The sequence below is a fragment of the Cucumis melo genome, chromosome 4 (assembly GCF_025177605.1).
Source record: "Cucumis melo cultivar AY chromosome 4, USDA_Cmelo_AY_1.0, whole genome shotgun sequence".
Taxonomy (NCBI): Eukaryota; Viridiplantae; Streptophyta; class Magnoliopsida; order Cucurbitales; family Cucurbitaceae; genus Cucumis; species Cucumis melo.
In genome coordinates, this window is record NC_066860.1 from 22853238 (window position 1) to 22877005 (window position 23768).

General features: G+C 34.9%; 2 protein-coding genes across 2 annotated transcripts; one reads left to right on the forward strand and one right to left on the reverse strand.

The window, feature by feature from the left end:
- Positions 1–10896: 10896 nt before the first annotated feature.
- Positions 10897–13122, forward strand: LOC103503072 (cyclin-dependent kinase inhibitor 3). Its single transcript, XM_008467244.3, has 3 exons — positions 10897–11438; positions 12399–12602; positions 12711–13122. Exons 1-3 carry the CDS (start codon positions 11089–11091, stop codon positions 12778–12780), a joined length of 624 nt encoding a protein of 207 aa, XP_008465466.1. The 5' UTR covers positions 10897–11088; the 3' UTR covers positions 12781–13122.
- Positions 13123–13815: 693 nt separating this feature from the next.
- Positions 13816–23459, reverse strand: LOC103503073 (uncharacterized). Its single transcript, XM_008467245.3, has 4 exons — positions 22961–23459; positions 22754–22836; positions 22340–22437; positions 13816–14395 (listed from the first exon to the last, which is right to left on the reverse strand). The coding sequence occupies exons 1-4, from the start codon at positions 23202–23204 to the stop codon at positions 14275–14277; spliced, it is 546 nt and encodes a 181-aa protein (XP_008465467.2). The 5' UTR covers positions 23205–23459; the 3' UTR covers positions 13816–14274.
- Between the last annotated feature and the right edge of the window lie 309 nt (positions 23460–23768).

A 23768-nucleotide genomic window follows, 5' to 3' on the forward strand; every position in this document is an offset into this window, starting at 1 on the left:
GTCTATGGATGTAAACAATCAACGATGAGTTGACCCTTCACAATTGCTCACAACTACAGTTGGGTCAATTTACTGCTTTACCCATGTAGTTACATCTAAATTCTTAAATATTATCGATCCCAATGTACAAATAGTTTATAGTCCAATTATAAACTAACACTTTTCGAGCCAATGAGACCTCTTTTTTTTAAAAAAAATATCTACGGTTTTATTAAATAAATTATTTTTGTTAACAAAACAACAAACCACTGTATTTAAGACATCTGTTCCAACACTACCAACACCACTCGAACTTATAAATTTCATGAAATGGGACGGAGATTTACATCAAATTGTCTTTTGAATATTACACTAATTAGCACCACTTGTACAACAATAACAACTATCAAATATTTAAATTATATAAATTAATATTTGCTCATTTTGACTTGTTTAATAAATTTTTATATTAACTAAATATAAAGCGGGCCACAACCATAGTGTTTCTGGAATAAGGCGTCCAACCTTATTCATACACTATAGATCGTTTGGACTATAAACTCGAACTTGATCGACGTTTATATCTCTACATAAAGTTCAAGTCTACACTAGATAACCTTGGGACCTTAGTTAATTGGATTCAATATTATAGTATTCTATTTTCACTAATAAGTCCTCAAGAACCACTTTATTGAATAGAATATAATTTTAATTGCAAACTACGAGTTTTAGGACATAAATTCAAACACCTAGGTTGTTGAGTTCCAATAGTAAGCAAATTTGGGTATCGTCTTGTAGGAGCCCTCTAAAGATCCTCAAATCTCATACAACGCAGCCTCACGTGCACGTCATGCTTTTTGGTAAGATATGCTTAAACTATGTTCAGCACAATTGTAATGAATTATATCTTTGGGAGTTGACAATTCAGAACCAACTAAAGTTATTTTATTCTTAATTAGGTCCTTGATAACAGTAAAGGTGGCCTGCCTATGATCTATTAATGGAACATCTACTGAACATGTATGTTCAAAATCAAACCCAATAAAAACCCATAATGTCCTATCCCCATGAATGCAACAAGAAGCACACAAGGACCATTTGCAATCTTCAATTACTCATTGCAAAAACATAACTTCCTTGTTTGATTTCACAGTAACGTATTGAAAATTGTCTCTAAGAGCAATGGATTGTACGCACTGTTTGAACAAAGATTTGGTTGAAAACATGTCGTGGATTTTCAGTGCAAAGTTGAAATCTACCTTAGATCTATGTTTTCAAAAAAAAAAACCTTCATCATCATGGATTTGAATTTGAAAAGAACTTGACGACGATGAATCCAACAAATCAATAAAGGACCAACAGAATGAACAATAAGAGTAATATGTCGCTCAACATTCGATGCTATTATATGGTAAACCCATTTAATATCGTTATCATTCGTTATAGCCAAATCTTTCTTAACACATTCTATAGGACCTAGATAAAGGTATATATCAATATTGTTCATATCAATAATATTGACTAACTTAGATCTAAGGATAATGTACAATTCTTTATAGCATATATGTTCATTAACTGTAATTTCGAACACACTAAAACTAACATAATTGTTCGATTCATTGAAAAAACCATTGAAGTAGACTGTAATTTTGGCCATCCTACCAAAACATATTAGAAATATATGTCACTACATATTTATGTTCTAATTAAGTAGGGGTATATATAACACAAAAAAAACATATGATTTTATACGGTTATTGGATTTCCATATATATGTATTATGGTAAATAAGAAGGGATATATATCTAAAAAAACATAACACACTGATCATATTCGTCAATTAATGTTTGTCAATTTATGTATATTATTGTATATCACTACAACAGATTAGGCTTTCAATAACATTTTTTAATAACTTGTATTATAAAATGTTATAAAAAAAAAAATAAGAAAAGCGGGCGCGAGAGAAAAAAAGAGTAAAGAAATAAAAAAAGATAACCAAAATGTTATTAAAAAGAAAAATAAAAGAAAAGTGGGAAAGATTTGGGCGAAAAAATTAATTTGGCTCTCTATCGTCTTCTCCGTCGTCTTCTCCATCCTCTTCTCTCCATCGTCTTCTTCATCGTCTTCTTCATCGTCTTCTCCATCGTCTTCTCTATCGTCTTCTCTCCATCGATCGTCTTCTCTCCATCGATTGTCTTCTCCATCATCTTCCTCCTACTTCGTCTTCTCTGTTCTCTTCAGTCCATCACCTTCGTTTCAAAGCTCCATTTATTTCTGTAAGTCCCCCTGCCTATCACGAAATAATAAGGTAGAGTAGCATAAGTTTGACGCGAAGGGCTCTTTCGGATTATCAATCCATCTTCATCTGGTATGCTCAATCATCTTTCTGTTGCCCTAATTTGTCTATTCTTTGACTATCTTTTTTCTGTTTGTGGTTGTTTGATGTCTGTGGTTGTTTGGTGTTTGTGTTGAATATAATGTAGGTTATTTTGCCTTTAGTTGTTTGATGTTTATGGAAAACCTTTCAATTGATGTTTGAGTATTGGCAAGGATATTTGTGAAAAAAAATTAAGTTGATGTTGATTATTCCCAAACCTTCTGTCTGTATCAATTTATTTTTTCTTGAACCCTTATGGAAATTAGGTATGTATATGTATACATAGATGACTGATTTACGAAGAATGAGGCATTAAAACTATCTCCCTTTTTTCCCTTGTGTTGATCTTCTCATCTCCCTCACCTCATCTCACCGTCTATCTCCCTCACAGCAGTTCTTTCATTGCAGTTCATCAATTTCCAATGGTAGTGAAATTTCACTCTTCCCTTGCTGTCTTTCTCTGTTTTCTTTTTCTTTTTTTTTTTCTTTTGTAGATCTAATTTCTGGATTTTTAAACTCTCTCAGAGCCTTTCAATGAGTTTTCTATGATTTACATGTTTGTCTCTTTACTGGGTATTTGTTAAATGGAGAGTCTCTACCTTGAGCTGTATTCTTTTAACTAGCATTCTTTACTTCCATTGGTAGCTACTCTGCAAGTTTTTGCACTATGGTAAGTTATTTTAAAAAAATTGGAGTTAGGTTGAAGAAGTTTGATATTTGATCTTTAATATTTATATCAATTCCTTACTTCCATTCCTTAACTAGTCAAAAAAAAAAAAAAAAAAAAGGGAAGAAGAAAAGCACAAGCTTCTGATTATAAAGACATCAAAATATCAAGTTTGGTTTTGGTCTCACCATTAATAATCTTTTGGTAGGATTTGTTTGTAGCTGTCTTGTTTCGGATTTTTTTTTTAATCTTTGGTCGAAATTAAGTGTAACAATATTTAGATGACGTTTTCGTTTGTTTTGTTTAGCTTAAGATTTGAATTTAATCAAATAGTTTGGTGCTCTCTTCGTCAACTATTTTAATATATAGATTTTTTGCTTTGATTTGCTTTTGCAGTTTGCAAGAGCATGATTCTTTAGTATAAAGATTTCTATTTCATCCTCGTGTTACAATGTACCTTAAAATTAAATCAGACGTTCAAAACTTACAAATTTAAATGATCTTAATCACACTAAAAGAGAGTGCCCTTTCAAATCTATTTGTAGAAAAACTATAAAGATTTTACTGAACCTTTTTTTTTAAAAAAAATAATGTGTTTTTTAAAACCATTTTTGGAAATTGTCAATAGTTTTCCTTCTACATTACTTTTGAAAAAAATACATTATTTAAAAAAGAAAATCGATTTTAAAGAAACAATTTTTTTGCATAACTGTTAAAAAGTATTTACAAAATATCTACCACTAATTTGCAATTTGGTTCATTAAGTTACAAACATTCCACTAGAATTTGATAACTATTTTACATATAAATTCATTACAAGTATTCAATATCATTCTAGTATTCAATATTTCATTATTAAAAGTATAACACCAACCTCACTTCATATTTCACATAATCCACAATATTTGATTTCATTAATTGCTCCTCAATTCCTTGTAACTGCACAACCTGAATCATTATTCAGAATAGAGTAGGCTATTTCATTAAAATTACATTATAGAATAACTGTTGGATGTAGATTTTTGAAACTGTATATGTGTGTGTTCTGATATTTGTTGTATTTTAGTTTGGGATACATTATGTTTAATCTCTCTTTTATGTCTTCCAATTGCATTGTCTGATTTTGGACTTGAAATGATGTAATCAATGTTTTATGTTAACAATATTTGGGACAAAATGGGAAGACATGTTTTGTTAGGTAAGCTTAGTCTCATATTTCATTTTTCAACGTTATGGTGATGTCGAATATCTATAACTCATCCTATGGGCCAATATCAATGCTTCTATTTTTCCTTTTCTCACTTATTTTAAATCTCTAAATCTAGTTTTATAAAAAAGTCGAGACTTCAATTGAGGGTAACGATGACCTAAAATGATATGATTGTACCTTGCATTTTAATTTTTGTTTAACATTGTAGTGAATTTCTACTTTAAAAGTAGTTTTGAAATGTTTATACAAGGTTAAAGGTTAAAAGTAATGTTGCAACTTTGAAAGAATATGAGTACATCATATGAAAGAAGGAGGGAAAAGTTAGATAATTATCTTTTGTAATTTAGTTGACAAAGTATTTTCAAAACAATGGGATAACGATAATCAATCACTTTTGTTGTTTGGTGTAAATGAAGTCCCATATTGACTAGGAAGAAGAGAGTGGTCATAGGTATGAGGTTTTCTGAGTGGTTCCAAAAGCAAAGTCACAAGTGTTTATGTTTAAACTGGATATATCATACAATTGAAATGTGGAGGCTTCGTTGCGTTTATCATTTATTATTATGTTAACTAAGCTCCGCCCTCCCCCCGCGACCTAAAGTTAAGTAAATTAGAAGGCAAAGATCCAACCTTAACCAATCCATCTATACTTATGATGATAGTAAACCTTTCTATGATGATTATATCCATGAAGTATGCTACAGCCTATCATTTTTCACCTTTTAGATTTTCTCTATTAAAAGGTTACAAGTGGTATGTAACTTTCTTATTAGAAAATCCTAGTTATGCAGCTGACCTTAGCATGATTCTTAGTTCTCGTATACCCCGCTATATTGATTTTGCATATTGTTATCATTCATATGATTGATAGTTTTAGTGACATGTTTTAGTACTAAAATGCAATTTGTAGTCATTGCAAATTTCAGCTTCAATTTCACCTTAGGTAGAGTTGGTTCTTAATTACATTTCACATTAATATTGTAGCAATAAGTTGAAGATATAATGTTTCAGAAAGATTGGGTTCATTTGAACAGGTAAAGGAATGTCAATTTTTTAAGTAACTAAAATAGATTAATATATTTAGTTATATTAATTGCAAAGTTGGGTCTTTTTAATAGAGCAAGCAAGGAATATCTGAGGGGAGCATGGAACTTTGTGAAACAAGTAGAGAACATATGGGGTGGAATAGACAAAATTCTGTGTCCATGCAAGACATGTAAGAACATGAATCATCAAACCTTTGATGTTGTATATGAACATTTGGTTATAAAAGGAATGGATCCTACTTATAGGTTTTGGTACCATCATGGTGAAGAAGTGCCAGTAAAGTGTATGTTTGATGGTCAACCCTTTTGTAGCACTTCTTTCATGAGCAACGAAAAGGTTGATGAACCATGCGTAAACGATGATGTTAATGAAAAGGTCGTAGATGCAAACACTTTCTTGTATCCTCATTGTACAAAATATACAAGAATGTCAGCTGTCGTATCTTTATATAAGATAAAGGCTACGAACGATTGAACCGATAAAAGTTTCACAAGCCTTTTAGAGTTGTTGCACAATATGCTACCCTCTAACAATGTTATCCCAAAATCTACTTACGAAGTAAAGAAGTTCTTAAAAGTATTTGATCTAGGATATGAAAAGATTCATGCTTGTGAAAATGATTGTTGCTTGTTTACGAAAGAGAATAAAGATTTAGAGACATGCCCAATTTGTGGACATTCTCGATGGAAGGTGGATAAACGCACGAAAAGAATGAAACGGGGTGTTCCAACAAAAGTGTTAAGATACTTTCCGTTGATTCCAAGATTGAAACGAATGTTCCAAATGCATGATGTAGCTGAATTATTGACATGGCATATGAACCATAAAAATAGTGATGGGAAGATGCGTCATCCAGTTGATTCTGTTTCATGAGACTCAATTGATGCAAAGTGGCCCGACTTTTCGAATGATCCACGAAACTTGAGGTTCGGTCTTGCAACCGACGGTTTCAACCCATTCTCTAATCTTAGTAGTCGGTACAGTTGTTGGCCAGTCATGCTTGTGACATACAACCTACCTCTTTGGTTATGCATGTCGAAAGAAAATATAATGCTAACTTTACTGATTCCTGGTCCTAAACAGCCTGGCAATGACATTGACATTTTCTTGCAACCATTAATTGATGACTTGAAATTGTTATGGGATGGAGTTGAAGTTTACGATGTAGTTAGCAAATCAAACTTCAATTTGAGAGCTGTGCTTATATGGACAATCAATGACTTTCCTGCTTATGGAAATCTTGCTGGGTGTACAACGAAGGGTAAGACGGCTTGTCCAATTTGTGGGGAGCACACACATTCTCAGTGGTTGTACCACAGTAAGAAATTAGTCTATATGGGTCATAGACGTTTTTTACCTCCATCTCATCCATATAGAAGAAAGAAGTCATGGTTTGATGGCAAAGTTGAAGACCGACAAGTTCCTAGGATTGCAAATGGGAATGCAATCGATACCCAACTTAAAGATTTTCAAAATTTCTTTGGAAAAGTTGATAAGAAAAAACGAAAGAGACAAAAAGAGTTGAAAGGAATGTGGAAAAAACGATCCATCTTCTTTGACTTACCATATTGGAAGGTACGTACATTTTGTCACTAATGTTGTTTAATTGACTAGTCTTCCATTGTACATTAGGTAATGCACTGACGTGTTTTACGCTAATGTAGGAACTTGTATTACGTCACAACTTAGACGTCATGCATGTTGAGAAAAATGTATGTGAGAGCATAATAGGCACATTGTTGGATATTAATGGAAAATCAAAAGATGGATACAATGCTCGTAAAGATTTGTAAGAATATACGACATGACTTACACCCAGTAGAATGCGAGAGTCGAGTATACCTTCCTCCAGCTTTACACACTTTGTCTAAATTAGAGAAACAACTGTTTTGCAAGAGGTTGTACGAGTTGAAAGTACCTGATGGTTATAGTTCAAACATTTCTAACTGTGTTTCAGTGGAGGAAACCAAAGTAATGGGATTAAAATCTCATGACTATCATGTGCTAATGCAACAACTTCTACCGGTTGTCATTAGGGGAATGCTTCCAAAGGGCCCGAGACATTCAATAACACGAATCTGTGGATTCTTTAATAAAATCTGCCAACGTGTAATTGATCGAGAAAGTATGTTGGAAATTGAAAAGGAGGTAATCGAAACACTATGCCTTTTTTAGAGGTATTTTCCTCCTTCATTCTTTGACATCATGACTCATTTGGTCATTCATTTGGGTCGTGAAGTTCGTTTGTGTGGACCCGTTCAATTTCGTTGGATGTATCCATTCGAAAGGTATGTTATTTTCATAACATACATTATTATAGGTAACATACAGCTAAACGTCTTAAGTATCTTATAATAGTTATGATATTATTAATGTGATTTTTGGTTAAGCGCGTATTGAGGAAAATCGTATGGCTTCTTTGAGTAGTGTTGCTGCTGCCATTTTTTATGTTTAAACTCTTGTGAGCTTGTTGGCCATTGAGTAGTTGCTGTTCATTGAGTAGTAGATTGTTTCCTTTAAGTAAATGGCTTGTTGTGAATGTCTTATGCCCTTCCACCCACTCCCAATCCACCATGACTTTTGCATACTTAATATGATTTTTGGTTAGGACCGTATTGAACAAAATCGTGTGGCTTCTTCAAGTAGTATAATTGATGATGCAATTAGTAGAGTTCTTGGGCCCGATCAAGCCTATGTAAGAGGACTAGGATTTGGTGTGACTCTATCGAAGGTGTCTACATCAATTCAGAAAGATAAAACCATTACATCTCTTGAAAAAAAATGTGACAACCTTACTTCGGATGTAGATGAGTTGAAAAGTGTAATAGCTTCCTAATTAAAGGACAAAGTAAATTTGTCTTAACACTCTTAAAAGTTCTTAAATTTTGTTTGTAGCACATTTTGACATTGTTGTTTATATGGGAAAAAACAAGTGATGACAATTCTAATCATCTTGTTAAAAGAGTATCATCATCGGCACATATTCGTACTCCTACTCCTACTCCAATCATAAATTCTCCACCGGTAAATCTAATCATCTTTGCTATTTTAAATTATTATTGTTTGAGAATTTTCTAACCATAATATTGTTGAAAAAGAGTGTTACTACCAACACTCACCATAAGTGCTTGCTACTAGATTGGATTGGTTCAGGAGAAGTCATTGCTGAAGGTAGATGGTCTTCCAATGATCCATTTGTTCTTGTCCACCATGTACCTCTTGGCCCCAATGCAGTTCGTGTGTGGGTTGATACAGTGAAAATACCAAATTCCTTCTTATGGAGGCCTACCTTCGACATTATTGTTATTGATGATTAATAAAATGTAAATAAGATAAAAAATACTTCTTAATTTCGAATTACCTATATAATTAATATTAATCATAAGAATGAAATTGTCCTAAAAATATGTGAATTCCTAATTAAGTAAAAAAATCTTATTTTAGAATATTTGTGAAATTTGATAATTAAATTAGGGTTTTTTTTGTCTAAATCTTTCTATTTTTTTTTTATTATTATTTTGAAACACAACCCTAGTTTAGATTAAGTAGTTCAAGTTCTTCGGTTTCTTGGGTCATTATATATATATATGATCTATATTGATGATTAAACTTTAATACAAAATATAGGAAAAACACTTTTTTGGTCAACTAGATTTAGTTTCTAATTACTTCCTAAGTTTTAAAATATTACACATTCAACCTTTAAATTTTGATTTTATTTTCAATTTGGTCCTTTAAGTATCAAAATGTTACAATTTTGCCTTTAAAATTTAAGTTTTGTTTCAACTTAGTCCATAAATTTCAAATTTTTACATTTTTAATCTCAAATTTTTATTAGATACTAATTTTCGAACATTTATGTCAATGTTTATTAATTAATTTGGTAATTATGAAGTGGAATTTTTAATTTCATTTAAAAGTGATGAAAAGATGGTAAAATTTAATTAATTATAATTCGTTCAAGTATTTTAATTTATTAACATACATTACACTATAAAGTATAAATAATAGTGCACATATAGACTGAAAAATTGAATCGACAACCAAATTGGTCAAGTCGAAGGTGGTCGATGTCGATTTAGAACCAAACTAATTCAGATTGGTAAATGTTCAAACCAACTCTGACCAACCGACGCTCACTCCTAATGAAAAATAATACTTAGTGAAAATTTGAAGTTAAAGATGTGAATATAGAAATCTAGGGATCAAATTGAAAAAAAGAAACTCAAACATCAAAATTAAAATCGTAACATTTTGAAACTTAAGAGCTAAATTAAAATCAAACTCAAAAATTATAAACCAAGTAACATTTTGAAACCTAAAAACTAAATAGAAAATAGACATAATGCTAGAGACCAACAAAAAGTTTTTTAGCATGATATTATACTAAAGGAAGATTTTCAAAAGTTGTAAAATATTAAAAAGTTAATTTTTATAAATATAACAAAAACACTAAAATATTTACGGTTCATGTAACAAAAAGCAAAAATCCATGAAACTGGTACAATATTTCATAAATTTCGGATTTGCTCTTGAATATTGTGGACGATTCATCCTTCTCTTTCTTCTTTTTCTTTGAGATTTATTCATTCTCACTTTTTGATTTCTTTATCTGATCATCTTCCAGACTTTTTTCTTCTATTTTTAAACACAATTCATTCTTATGTTAAAATCTCCTATCTCATATTCACCGCTTTCAACAAGATTCTTTGAAATCACTTCATCTTCCTCATATTTGAGAATATTAAAATCGTCTAAATATCATTTAGACGTGATTTAAACGATTGTTTACTATTATCAACACGATCATTTACTATGATCAAAACAATTATTTAAATTTGAAATCTTTTTTCCATCGTTTAAAATAATCTAAACGATCATATTGACATGGTCTAAACAACCGCTTACTATAGTTAACATGATCGTTTAGCATGATCAACACGACCATTTAAATTTGAAGCCTTTTTTCCATCGTTTTAAATGATCTAAACAATCTTGTTGACATGATCTAAACGATCACTTACCATAGTTAACACGATCATATTAAACACGATGAACACGATCGTTTAACATGATCCTTACGATTGTTAGATTTGGAATTTTTAACGATCATTTACAATGGATTACACGATCGCTTACCATAATCAACAAGATTGTTTTTCATGATCAACACGATCCTTTGTCATGGTTAATATGATCGTTTAGCATGGCTAATATGGTCGTTTAAATTTAAAGATTTTTTCCCTATCGTTAAAAAAATACACAATTCTATATCACGAGTTAAACGATATTAAATTATTTATTTAGATTATAGTGCACAATCGTTTAGAAGAAGATTACTAGCGTGCGAGTGTGTCTAATTAATCGTGTGTTGACTGAGACATCTTTTGTATTTTCTATTGTAGGTCTGCAGACTTTTTTTCGTTTTTAAAATTATTCTATACTATCTAAATATTTACCAGTGTGATATATTTTTTAAAAATCTCATATTAAAACTATTTATAACATTAACTTTTGTTTTTGTTTTTTTTTTTTCTTTTTTCTATTCACAACCATTCGTTAGGTTAAATTAATTTTGTTTGCCAAATATATATATATAAAAGGTTAAGTGTTCCCCCAATCTAACCCTAAGTTTTTGCCAATTTCTCCCGCGCTCTCTTTCTGTCCTCTCTTTCCTACAAACTTCCCTGTCGTTCGTTCGTTCGTTCTTTCTTTCTTTCTCTCTTACGAATCAGTCCTTGTTCATTCAGAACGGAAAACCCACAAAAACCCTAAAACTCTCTGTTCTTAGTTTCTCCTTCATTTATGGGGAAGTACTTTAAGAAATCCAAGCTTACCCTCATGGAACTCTCACCACACTCCTCTCCCCCACTCCGTACTAGAGCCGCTAAAACCCTTGCCTTACAACGCCTTAACAAATCTTCCCTTTCTTCTTCTTCTTCTTCTTCTTCTTCTTCTTACTTGAAGCTTCGTAGCCGCCGCCTTCAGAAACCTCCCATACTTAGGCAGAAGCCGCACACGGACGACGACTGTTGCAGAGCTCGCTTAAGTCTTCAATCTTCCTCGGAGAAGAGGAACCTTAGTCTGGGACAATCACAGACTGGAAATGTCTGGGATGTCGAGGATTGTTTTCGCGAATTTGGAGGTGATAATTGGTAAGGTTTCCACGAATTTTCTTATGCGTGTGTGTGTGTGTATGTATGTAGTCTCTATTTCCCCCTTTTATGTGCCTTACTTTCCACTTCACATCCTGTCGTTTTGTTTTTTTCGTAGAAACAACAGGTTTCATTGCGAAGGATGAAAGATGTCGTTGTTTTGTTCCTATCTCTAGTTGTTGTGAATCTTTCATGAAAGGCTAGTGATGCTTATGAGAAGTGACTTTAAGAGTGCTTCTTTCTTTAGTATTTGCAGTAGATATGCATTTGTTTTATGTACGGCCCAACTGCCCCCATGGACTATTTTAACATTACTGGTTTTTTTGCCAATATATGACAAATTTTATTTATTTGCATTGGATACAAAATGAGGTCTTACTTGCATTAATGTAGTGCAACTTTTCTTTTTATTAATAAATTCGAAGAATTCAATAGAGTTGGTAGTTGCCTGTGGGAACACTGATTGCAATAGTTAATGCCCTCCAATAATTTGTAGCATGTCGTTTTTATTTTTTTTGACAATATGTGGGGAGACCTCCAACTTCGAGTTTGGTTATACAAGTGCTATGCACGTCGCTTACTTTTTCTTTTTTCTTTTCTTTCGGGGCTGAGCATAGTTAATTATACAAGGAGCTATAAGTCAGAAATCTTTTTTATGTCATAGCTTGTACTACCAGGGAAATTCGAGTGTCTCATTAGACCTGTCAAATTCTTTCCAAGAGATTCGATGCAGTGTGTTTGTCAATCTGGTTTTGCTGTAGTTTTAGTAGACACTAATTAGAAAAAAAAAAAGAAAAAAAGAAAAGGGGTTGAATTTAATTGTTATAAAGCAGAAAATGATTTTATTTTTTTCATTTTTTTCATTTTTTTTAAGAACAAGTTGGTACCTTTAGTGTTTTATATATCTTCTGACGTTTACAAACTTTCACTAGAGTAATTGATTCAAGCACTGTTGTGTAGGGGTACTGCAGGAAAAATACATAGCAGCGTAGCTAGGGATTCAAGCACCAACGAAACATCTCACTCAACAAGGATGGAAACAATTTTAAGTTCAACCAAATCAAGTGTAGAGATGGAGTTGCTTAAAAGCTTCCCTACTGCCAGCGATATAGAGGAGTTCTTTGCACACGAAGAGCTATGGCATCAAAGAACGTTTGTTCAAAAGTAAGCGATTAAATTTATCCTTGTGATATGTACTTAGATTAAAAAAAATCATTATCAAAACATTTCCATCATGCAAGTCATCTTACATTTGTGTGGACTTTTTTGCAGGTATAATTTTGACATTGCAAGTGATATGCCTCTGCAAGGACGATATGAATGGGTGAAAGTGGTTCCGTAAGTAGCAACGAATCTCGAGTATCTCTTATCAAGCTCATTTTGGGAGATCACAGGATGGGTAGAACACGGGCATTGAGGTTTCTGTAGTTACACAAACTTGGGGCATCCCATACTAACCAGCTTTTAGTTAATTCATCTTTAGTTAGACATTTGGGGAGTTGGGTAGTATATATAAGCTGACGCACAGCATCATCTATCGTTGTAATATGCAATGTTTTTGTTTACTGTTTTTACTGTATATCTGGTTAGGTTGTTTTGGAAATTAGTAAAATAAATGATGTTATTTTAAAGTCTAACTGAATACTAAAACATAATAACTCTATGTTCTAAAATTGTTTGATTATGTCCCAAGTATTCTTGTTTTTATCTTATTTGATTTCATTTGAAGTTTGGAGCCTTGCAGAGAAGAAATGGTAGGTGTGGCATCACTTGGCCAACACTCCCTAGAAAAAAAAATAAAAATAATAATAATATTCATATTCATATTAGAATTGTTATTATTTTCATAAAATCAAATCTTGAATGATTGTATACGTATATTGCATAACACACTCATGAGCTTCACTATTTGCTTGAAGAGTACCTCTATTCAATCAAATATTGTAACATAACTTTCAACCTAAACATAATATTTCAAAACTATCATAATCTCTAGATGAGAAATTTCTTTAGAATTTTGAATATAAATTGGAAAGGAGCGGAAATGTGACCCAAGGTCAGAAAGATGTGTTAGAGGCCACATTTCCTTTGAAGTCGACATTACACTATTTCAAGTTTCAATTTGTGTTCAACAATCTAACAAAAAAGATTTCTCCAATTATGAGAGATCAAAGATAGTGTTATTGTTGTTGTCATTTTTTAAAGACTAGAAGCATTTTTTAAACGAGGGAAGTTGATACCTTCGATAATCCTTCAATTCACTCTCCGGAAGAATTGAAATGAAGGGATGAGCAAAATTGCGTGGCCATCTGTCGGTATGCACTTACTTCGATGCAATGTGTAGGCAGTTTCACGTGGATCATTGCACGGCACTGCATTTTACGGTTAGTACAATTTCCTTTCAATGGAGAAAGAATTGTCATTTTCGTTACATATTAAATGCTCCAAGTCCCCGGATAACAGAACAAAACTTGAACAGATTCTAAGCACTCAGATTATGTATAATAAGCATTGATAAGACCTTTAAATCATGCATTCACATACTCATATTCTTCCAAACTATCTATCCTACTATATGATAGCAATCCACTACAATTTTTCAACTTCTACGCAGCCAGTCTTAATATTCCCCTTTTGTGTAGAGTGATGATGTTTTCTGATTTGGTGACCTTACTTGGAATAGGTTGCACAACTGCAACAGCATCCTTATCAAGCTATGAGCATGGGGACAAGTTAGAGGGCAAAATTTTTATTTCCAGTAGGGTTATACTTAACCTTGTTAAGAATGAGATTCCAAAATGCAGGGTCTGGAGGTTCATGGAGGACATACAGAAGTTCAATGATATGCAGTATTCGTCTCCGACATTTCAACTTCATATGGAGTGTTGTTGGAAGGTTGCTCATTCCCTAAAGCCATCCTCTTAAGTTTATCAAGTTGAATTGCACGCAGTTCATATCTGCCACGAGTAGAAACAATAGAATGAATTTTGTGCTAAATGCGTAGGAGAGTAGAGAACAGTAGCAATTTTCCCTACTATCTTGAGAATTTCCAGAGAAAAAAGAAGAATAAGTGCAGGTATGACACGAGAAACTAGTCTACTTTGAGATTTTGGCATATAATATGCACACCAGAAGCATCAAACGTAGATATTAAACAAAGAAAAAGATGTAAGTAATTCGCATGTAACATGTAATTGTTAGCAACTTTTTGTCCACAGTTCATATTTCACAAAGTTCTAGCAATTGTACGACAGGAAAAGGAAATATAATCAAGCTTTCGGCTTAACCTGTTAATAAACTCTAGAGCTAAATTAACTGACAAACTACACAGCTGAAATCTGTATATAGCAATATATGTTTCGCTAGAATAGGCAATAATGAGGTCATTATTTTAGTAAATTATGCGGAGAAGGCTAGTGACATTCATCCACAAGAAAAGCTCAGAAACGTGGAACCGGTCTTTTTAGAGTTGGAATATTTGAAGCATCAGAAACGTGGGATCTAAAATATAACGTTCGATCATACTAATTCATTCCTTTGTGCATGCTCACCACAATACACACTGATAGCATTTCATAAATATATAAAAGTGAACAAACGTCTTAGAGATTCGTGGCTTCCCTACAAATTCCATCGCAACTTGCCACAGCCTTTATTATGGATGACCTCTAAATCATACAAACTCATTTCTTTGTGTTCGGAACCAAGGTAGTTCTGGAATGATTTGTCCTACGTTGGTTAGAATGGGATGGCCAATAAGGTACTTGAGTGATTTGTCTCTCACCCTAATAGCCAGCTTTTAGAGGGTGGTTCACCAAGGTGCTTAAGTAGCCAACGCTTAACTAGCAGTGTTTCAAAACATGGTCAACAAACTAAACTTGAACTGAGGTTTTCCGCAGATTACTGGGAGATGGAATACACCTGAGTCTTGTGATTTTCACAAGCGAAACAACATCAATTGGTTTCCAAGCACTTAAGGCCCCTCTCAAACTGGCTTTATTTTTTACAATGATATGCTTTTATGGTTCCCAAAGCTTAAACAATTCATGCCACTCAATACCGATGAAGCACACCCAATTACAATATGAAAAGATTGATTAGGACGGTTCATGCTGCCTAGATGCTTCCTTGATGATAACATGACAGTCACTTGTGGAGTAAGGGTGCCTCAGAGAAATAATGTGCATACATTCCCAACCTGTCCACCATGACCAAAACCAAGCTCTTTCTCCTCAAAATCAATTGTGATACCATTCCATGGCCATTTGAGTGAAAGTTAGGGGGTGCAAACTTGTAAGGAGCATAACCTGGTGCCTGTCCTACTGACGAACTTCATAGCTTGCTGCAAGATGAGCTTTGATGTTACTTGTGGATTGCTTAGTCTTTAAACCTCCAATTCAACCCAAAAGCTTAAGATGATAGGTGAAGGTAAATTTAAAATATAATATCCAACACTCTCCCTCACTTGTGGGATTTAAATGTCAAGAAAGACTCAACAAGTGGCAACTAACAGTAAATGGGGAGGAAATAACGTTGCATGGGCTTAAACACAGGATCTCCCTGAACCACCTGCTCCGATACCATCTTAAATCACCAATTCAACTTAAAAACTTAAGCTGATAGGTAAGGATAAATTTAATATAATATCCAACACTCAACATGTCAGCAGCCATGCAAGCTGCCTAAACCATCCAATTATTCATATCCATCACAAAAAATGGAGGTAAATCCACCCTCATTATCAGTTCCACGTGATTGACTTCTCTATGAACATCACCCAATTCACACTTAGGGTGTGTTTGGCCCTCCAAGTTGGGCTGGGTTGGGTGAATAAAAAAAACCCACCCATTGTTTTGTTCACCATTGATTAAAAGAAAGGTTATTGAACTCACCTAATTTTTACCTCGTCAACCGCCCAATTAATCCTCCTATAATAATTACCAACTTAACTCAACTCTGTGCGGTCCCCTTAAAGTCTAATTGAATCCGATTATCATACCTCTAGCCTAATCTAGTGGTACCTTAATTAAGCACCAAGGGATCCACGTTGTCTGCAGCAAATCCTTCTGGCTTCTAGTGCAAAGCCTGATTAATCTCTACCAAAAAGTAACTATATTCTTCTTCGAAGTTGGCATCCTCTTTACAGCCCTCAGTCACTCCCAATCTAGATTCTACGGCATTCATTTTACATTTTTCTCCATTTGGCCATGATCCAAGATGATAAGGTTAAGTAGAATGGCACAGAAAACACAATCAAATACGAAAGAGAACACAGTATGTGGCTTTGACTTTCTAGTCTAACGTTGTGCTAGACTGCCTAATTCCATAACTAACAGAATTACAAAACGTGGCCCAACACTCTATTTTCTCATAGACACTCAAGGTCCAACAATAAAAAGTTAACTTTCAAGCCCAAGCCAACATAATCTCTTGTAGGCATTAGTAAACCAGAACTCAGGGTCCTCCCCTACCACATGCCTAAAATTTATTTATGTAGGGGAGGGAGGTGGGACAAGATAGGTATTTGCACGCTTGAATGTATTAGAATTGGTGGGGCCAACTGCCAAGAGCAGCCCATAGGGTATTTAGGGGAAGATTTACCATAATTTCTAAATCTTTTCCTTGTCTTTATTCTATTGTGTATTCTATTTATTCTCCTTCATTGTACGTATTATTTATCAAAAAATAATAAAACAAGAATAATGTGGTTTTTCTTCCAGTACTCGAGTTTCCACGTAAGCCTTGGTTTCGTATTTATTGCTTTCCATATGGTATCAGAGCAAAGCAACAACGAAACCTTAGAAAACAATTTAAGAGGAACCCAAACCAAACCAGCCATCTCGCTGCCGCTGTGGACGCCCTCATGGAAAAATTTGTCCAACAGCTTTAGAAACTATCGATCTACACAGGGGGACCACCCTTGCCGCCGTCTGCGCAAACCTCTGGCTAGAATCTCTCTCACGCGTCGCCTCTATCAAGCGCATGGGCCCACGCGCCACCGCCCTTTTGTCTCTCCACCCATTCCAATCTCTTCTACTTGTCGTCGACTGTCCAACAATCATACCCTTCTGGTCAGTTGCAGCCCCACGCACCACCCATGCCCTCCGATTATGGGCAGCCACCTCAAAAACTGTCAGATATGTCCGTTTGACCCTTTATAGCAACCCTTTATCTATAATAACGGGACTGATGGTAGCCAAAACAGATTGGGGGTTGAAGCGGGCGAGTCTTTGGCGCATTCCAAACAAACTGAGTTGCCGATGTATACCAAGAACCTAGTAATTTCACTCCCTAACGTGCCTTCAAATTATATAACTAACTCTACCGCCTTCAATGCTCAATTCTCGACCCATGATAATGGGAAGAATAGTGGGAAACCAATCCTCATTTCTGAGCACTGCAAGAAACAACAGCACACCAAGGATCAGTGTTGGAAACTCCACGGTCATTCCCCAGGAAGTAACAAACAACGTTCCTCCAACGAGCAACAGAACTTAGGGCGTGTCAATGTTAGGGAGACTTGGCAGCACCTCTCAGTCAATTGCGCCCTAGCCAAACCAACCCTCCTACTCTAGGCGTCATTGCTTAGTCAGGTATGCCTCAGTCCCTTCGCCTTATTAATGTTGATGGAAAAAGTCCCTAGATTTTAGACTCGGGGGCCACAGATCACTTGACAGGTTTTTTGGGAGCACTTTGTCTCTTATACCCCCTGTGCCGATAATGACAAAATCTGGATAGCCGATGGCACTTTAGCCCCGATTGCTGGCAAAGGACAAATAGTTCTTTGACGGTCTCCCTCTCCAGAATGTCTTGCATGTGTCATTGTCCTACGATTTATTATTTATTAGTAAGATCACCCTTGAGGAACACTGTAAAGCTACTTTCTTACCTCAAATCTATTTGTTTTCAGGACTTGAGCTCGGGCAGGACAATCGGCACTACCCGACATGCAGGGGACTTTACATCCTTGATGATGATACCCCCGATAGTAGAATCTCTAGTACTAGTTTACTATCCTCCTATTTTAGCACTTTCGAACATGAATTTATGTTATGGCATTTTTTGTTGGGTCACCCGAACTTTACCTATATGAAATATTTGTTTTCCCATCTATTTTCTAAAATTGATGTCTCATTTCTATCTTGTGATGTGTGTATTCGGGCAAAACATATCGGGTTTTTTTTTCCCTCACAACCATATAAACCCACACAACTGTTTACCCTTATACATAGTGACATTTGAGGTCCATCTAAGGTCACCACCTCATCTAGGAAACGATAGTTCGTAACTTTCATTGGTGATCATACCCATTACACCTAGGTCTACCTTATCGTCGATAAAATTGAGGTTTCCTCTATTTTCCAAAACTTCTATAACACCATTGAAACACAAATCCATACAAAAAATGCAATTCTTCAGAGTGATAATGGCTGGGTATTAAAAAACCATAACCTTAGTGAATTCCTAGCCTATAAGGGAATTATTCACCAAAACTCGTGTGCCTGCACTCCTCAACAAAATGGGGTAGCCGAGTGAAAAAACCGTCGTCTTCTGAAAGTAGCCTATTCCCTTATGGTATCTACTTCCCTTCCTTCATACCAATGGAGAGATGTTATTCTTATAGCAGCTTATATTTAATTAATAGAATGCCTTCTCGTATCCTCCACCTTCAGACTCCTTTAGATTGTCTTAAAGAGTCCTATCCTTCTACTTATCTAATTTCTGAGGTTCCCCTTTATGCGTTTGGGTGTACTGCTTATGTCCATAATTTCGGCCTTAATCAGACCAAATTTAGCCATCGGGCTCAGGCATGTGTGTTTGTAGAGTATCCCTTCATCAACGCGATTATAAATGTTTTCATCCACCATCTAGGAAATACTTCGTCACCATGGATGCTACTTTCTAAGAGGACCGACCCTACTTTCCCGTTAGCCATCTTTAAGGGGAGAGTGTCAGTGAAGAGTCTAACTATACCTTAGAGTTTATCGAACCTACTCTAGTACCATGTCTGACTTTGATCCTCATCTCATTATCCTACCTACAAACCAAGTTCCCTAGAAAACATATTACAGAAGGAATTTCAGAAAGGAAGTTTGCCCCTATTAGTCAGCCGCCAACTCCAGTCCAAGACTTTGAACCTCATCGAGATGGTATGGAAAGCCCTACTGAATCTTGTACTAATGATAAGATGAGTGAGAACGACAGGTCTAATGTTGTTGTTCTTGAAAATGTGAAAGAAAAGAACAGTAATGATGAGACTGAGGTCAGAGCAAGAACCAGTAACAATGAAGCTGAACAGGGTCAAATAGGGAAACTTATAAATATGATCCTTCTATGGACATTCCCATTGCTCTGATTAAAGATACCAGATCTTGTACTAAACATCCCATTTGTAACTATGTTTCCTACGAAAATCTCTCTCCACAGTTCACAACGTTTACAACAAGCCTTGACTCTACCTTACCGAAAAGTATCTACATTGCTTTACTGTGTCCTTAATGGAAGAATGTTGTCATGGAAGAGATGCCTCATTGGACATTCACATTGCTTTGAGAAAAGGTACTAGGTCCTGCACTAAACATCCCATTTGTAACTATGTTTCCTATGATAATTTCTCTTCACAGTTCAGAGCGTTTAAAGCAAGCCTTGACTCTACCATAATACCGAAAAATATCTACCTTGCTTTACTGTGTCCTGAATGAAAGAATGTTGTCATGGAAGAGATGAAGGGCTCTTGAAAAGAATAAAACTTGGGAGATTTGTGCTCTACTCAAGGGACATAAAATTGTGGGATGCAAATGGGTGTTCTCTCTCAAATACAAAGCAGATGGAACACTTGACAGACACAAGTTTAGGTTAGTTGCAAAAGGATTTACTCAAACCTATGGTGTTAATTATTCAGAAACTTTTTCTCTAATTACTAAGATGAATACTGTTAGAGTCTTGTTATCTGTTGCTGTGAACAAAGATTGGACTCTATACCAGCCGGATGCTAAGAATGCTTTTCTGAATGAAGACCTAATGGAGGAAGTCTAGATGAGCCCCCGCCTAGATTTGAAGCCTAGTTTGGTCAACAGGTATGTAAACTCCAAAAATCCCTATTTGGTTTGATTTTCTGAATAAAGACCTAATGGAGGAAGTCTAGATGAGCCCCTGCCTAGATTTGAAGCCCAGTTTGGTCAACAGGTATGTAAACTCCAAAAATCCCTATATGGTTTGAAACAATCATCCAGAGCATGGTTTGATAGGTTCGCTACTTTTGTCAAGTTCCAAGGGTACAGTCAGGGGCATTTTGATACTTTATTTACAAAGGTTTCCAAGACAGGAAAGATTGTAGTTCTGATAGTTTATATGGATGACATTGTTTTGCCTGGAGATTATCATGTAGAAATCAATCAACTAAAGCAGAGAATGGGTGATGAATTTGAAATCAAGGATTTGGGAAATCTGAAATATATCCTTGGAATGGAGATGGTCGGATCTAAAGAAGGCATCTCCATATCTCAGAGAAAAACCACCCTTGATTTGCTAATCGAGACAGGTATTTGGATGTCGTCCTGTTGACACTCCTATGGAATTCAACCGTAAACTAGGAAATGATGATCAAGTTCCAGTTGATAAAGAACAATATCAGCTCCTTCTAGGTAAATTGGTTTATTTGTCCCATACTCATCCTGATATTTCCTTTGCTATGAGTGTTGTCAGCCAGTTTATTCAGGCTCCATATGAGGAACACATGGAAGTTATCAACAGAATTCTGAGATACTAGAAAACAACATCTAGTAAAAGGTTGATGTTTAGAAAGACAGACAGAAAGGCCATTAAGGCATATACTTACTCGAACTAGACAAGATTTGTTGTTTACAGAAAGTCTACCTTCAGTTATTGTACCTTCGTTTGGGGTAATCTTATAACTTGGAGGAGTAAGAAGCAAATTGTTGTGGCCAGGAGTAGTATTAAGGCCGAATACCGAGCTATGAGTTTGGAAATATGTGAGGAAATTTGGCTCCAAAAAGTCCTATCTGATCTTCATTAGGAGTGTGAGACACCATTGAAGCTTTTTTATGATTATAAAGTTGCTGTTAGTATTGCTAACAACCCAATTCAACATAATAGAACTAACGTGAGATTGATCGGCATTTCATTAAAGAAAGACTTGACAGTGTGAGCATATGCGTTCTGTACGTCCATTCGAGCCAACAGGTTGTTGATGTTCTCACTAAAGAGCTTCTCAGACCAAACTTTAACTTTGTGTTAACAAGTTGGGCCTCATTGATATTTACGACCCAACTTGAGTGGGAGTGTTAGAATTAGTGGGTTTGGCCCATAGAATATTTATAGGAAGATTTACCCAAATTCCTAAAGCTTTTACTTTTTTTTATTCTATCGTGTATTCTATTTATTCTCCTTCATTGTACCTATTATTTATAAGAAAATAATAAAACAACAATATTATTATTTTTGTCCAGGTACTCGGGTTTCCACGTAAGTCTTGGTTTCATGTTTATTACTTTCAATAGAATGATCCCTATACCTAATCCTATGAACAACAAATAACACAGTTCTGCTTTAATTTCAGAGAGAAATTTATTAAATTTGCTTAAGCATCTTAAAAGAATTATAAACCGTTCTCTCTAAGATAATATCCTTCCAATATCGAAAGGAAGGTATGTAATGATGCAGAAACATCTTCGATACATCGCACTGAATCAGCTGAGAGAAACAGATTCTATAAGAAAGGGGAATAGGTAATTGAAACTCTTTGAACTCTCACACGCAGGCACAAACACATGCTTCAAGAACTACACAAGGACAACTTGGTTCATATAATACAATCAAGAGCCAACATTCTAAATACAAGTAAATGGAAACAATGAGTTTCGCAAAACAATAGGACTTACTCAAACACAAGGCTCTTAACAAGGGCGAAGTATATTTTCCAGAATTGTTGTTCCTTCAAGTGTCCAGGGCATAGCTTATATCTTAGTTGGGAAATTTCCTTCAAAATGAAAAAATAATGGACAGTTTCAGAGAGCAAAATCGCTACTAAAATCAATATAGAATGATACCACACCCATGAAGTGTACGAATAATAGACTTCCACTTAAATAAATTTCATTTATGCAACCCAATAAGAACAAAAAAATCTCCATTTATCTTCACAACAGTACGATATATTCTACCGTAAACCCGAAGTTGGAACCACCCAAAAGTCGTCGTACCATGTGAAACTTTGAACTTCTAATAACAAAAACTCCTAGGGCTTTATTTTGACAGATTCGAAATAATTTCAACATGAGCAACAAGAAATAAACCTTGACTTTTGACAACACAAGAACTGCATGTCGCTCCTGCCAATCCGAGAGATTCTCATCACCATGAGCTGCTTCCCCTTCATCTGAAGAGAAAATCCAAGTTAAGAAAAAAATCTTAAGTGCTCTAATTCCTTAAGAAGAACCCAAAAGAAACACACTCCCATGAATGGAATTGAAAAGGCAAAAGAGAATGCAACAGTGAAATACCAAGAAGAGGAAAGTTCTTGAAGGTGTCGAAAGTGAAGGACTTGACAAATTCGATCAATCTGTCAGTGACTCCGAGGAATCGCTCTTCTTTCTCATGATGGGATTGTTGTAAAGGAATGGAAGCTCCGGTAAACTGGCCGTTTTCCCTCAAAAGTCTTCGTCGAAACCAAGAAGATAAACTCATTGTTCGTGGGTTTTGTCGTAATCTGAGGTGTAAATCAAGAAGATAGGAATATACTATCATATAACGAGCAACGAATCGCAGTTTGGTAAGGCATTATCATAGAAATTGATGGCAATCATCATCATCTTTCTCATAGAAAAGGGTTCCGCAGCCGGGAATTGAACACGGAATCGTTTGATTTTACAATTGAGGTAGTTATCCTTGGGAAATTGTCAACGTGATTTTATATTTCGAAACAGTACTCTTAAAAAGGACTCCTGTTCTTGTTTTTCTTGGTCAACCTCACTCAGAATCCTCCACGAGATTTTTTTGTTTAGTTCGTGTGATGGGGTTTCGTTCCGAGTTTTAAAACCTTGCAAAATCATTTTGGGATTACTTTTCCGGTTGGACCAAAATGCTCCCATTTTGCAATCTTTTTTTAATAATGTATTTTTTGAAAATATTCTCGAAAATAGGATAAACGAAAAAAAAAGATAAAATTAGAGTTACGAAATTGTGTACTCGATCTACAACTATGCTAAATCAGGATCGGGTATACATCTATCGGCAAAAATCATGGACCCGATCCACAACCCATGACTAGAGTCGTGTATAGATACGACTCTGCTCACGTGTCATCCTCAA

Coding starts and splice junctions, on each gene's coding strand:
- LOC103503072 (XM_008467244.3), top strand. CDS start 11,089: ATGGGGAAGTACTTTAAGAAATCCAAGCTTACCCTCATGGAACTCTCA. Junction 11,439..12,398: donor GAATTTGGAGGTGATAATTG/GTAAGGTTTCCA, acceptor ACTGTTGTGTAG/GGGTACTGCAGGAAAAATAC. Junction 12,603..12,710: donor CAAAGAACGTTTGTTCAAAA/GTAAGCGATTAA, acceptor ACTTTTTTGCAG/GTATAATTTTGACATTGCAA.
- LOC103503073 (XM_008467245.3), bottom strand. CDS start 23,204: ATGATAGTATATTCCTATCTTCTTGATTTACACCTCAGATTACGACAA. Junction 22,438..22,753: donor TTGTGTTGTCAAAAGTCAAG/GTTTATTTCTTG, acceptor TTCATTTTGAAG/GAAATTTCCCAACTAAGATA. Junction 14,396..22,339: donor GTTAAGAGCCTTGTGTTTGA/GTAAGTCCTATT, acceptor TACTCGTGGCAG/ATATGAACTGCGTGCAATTC.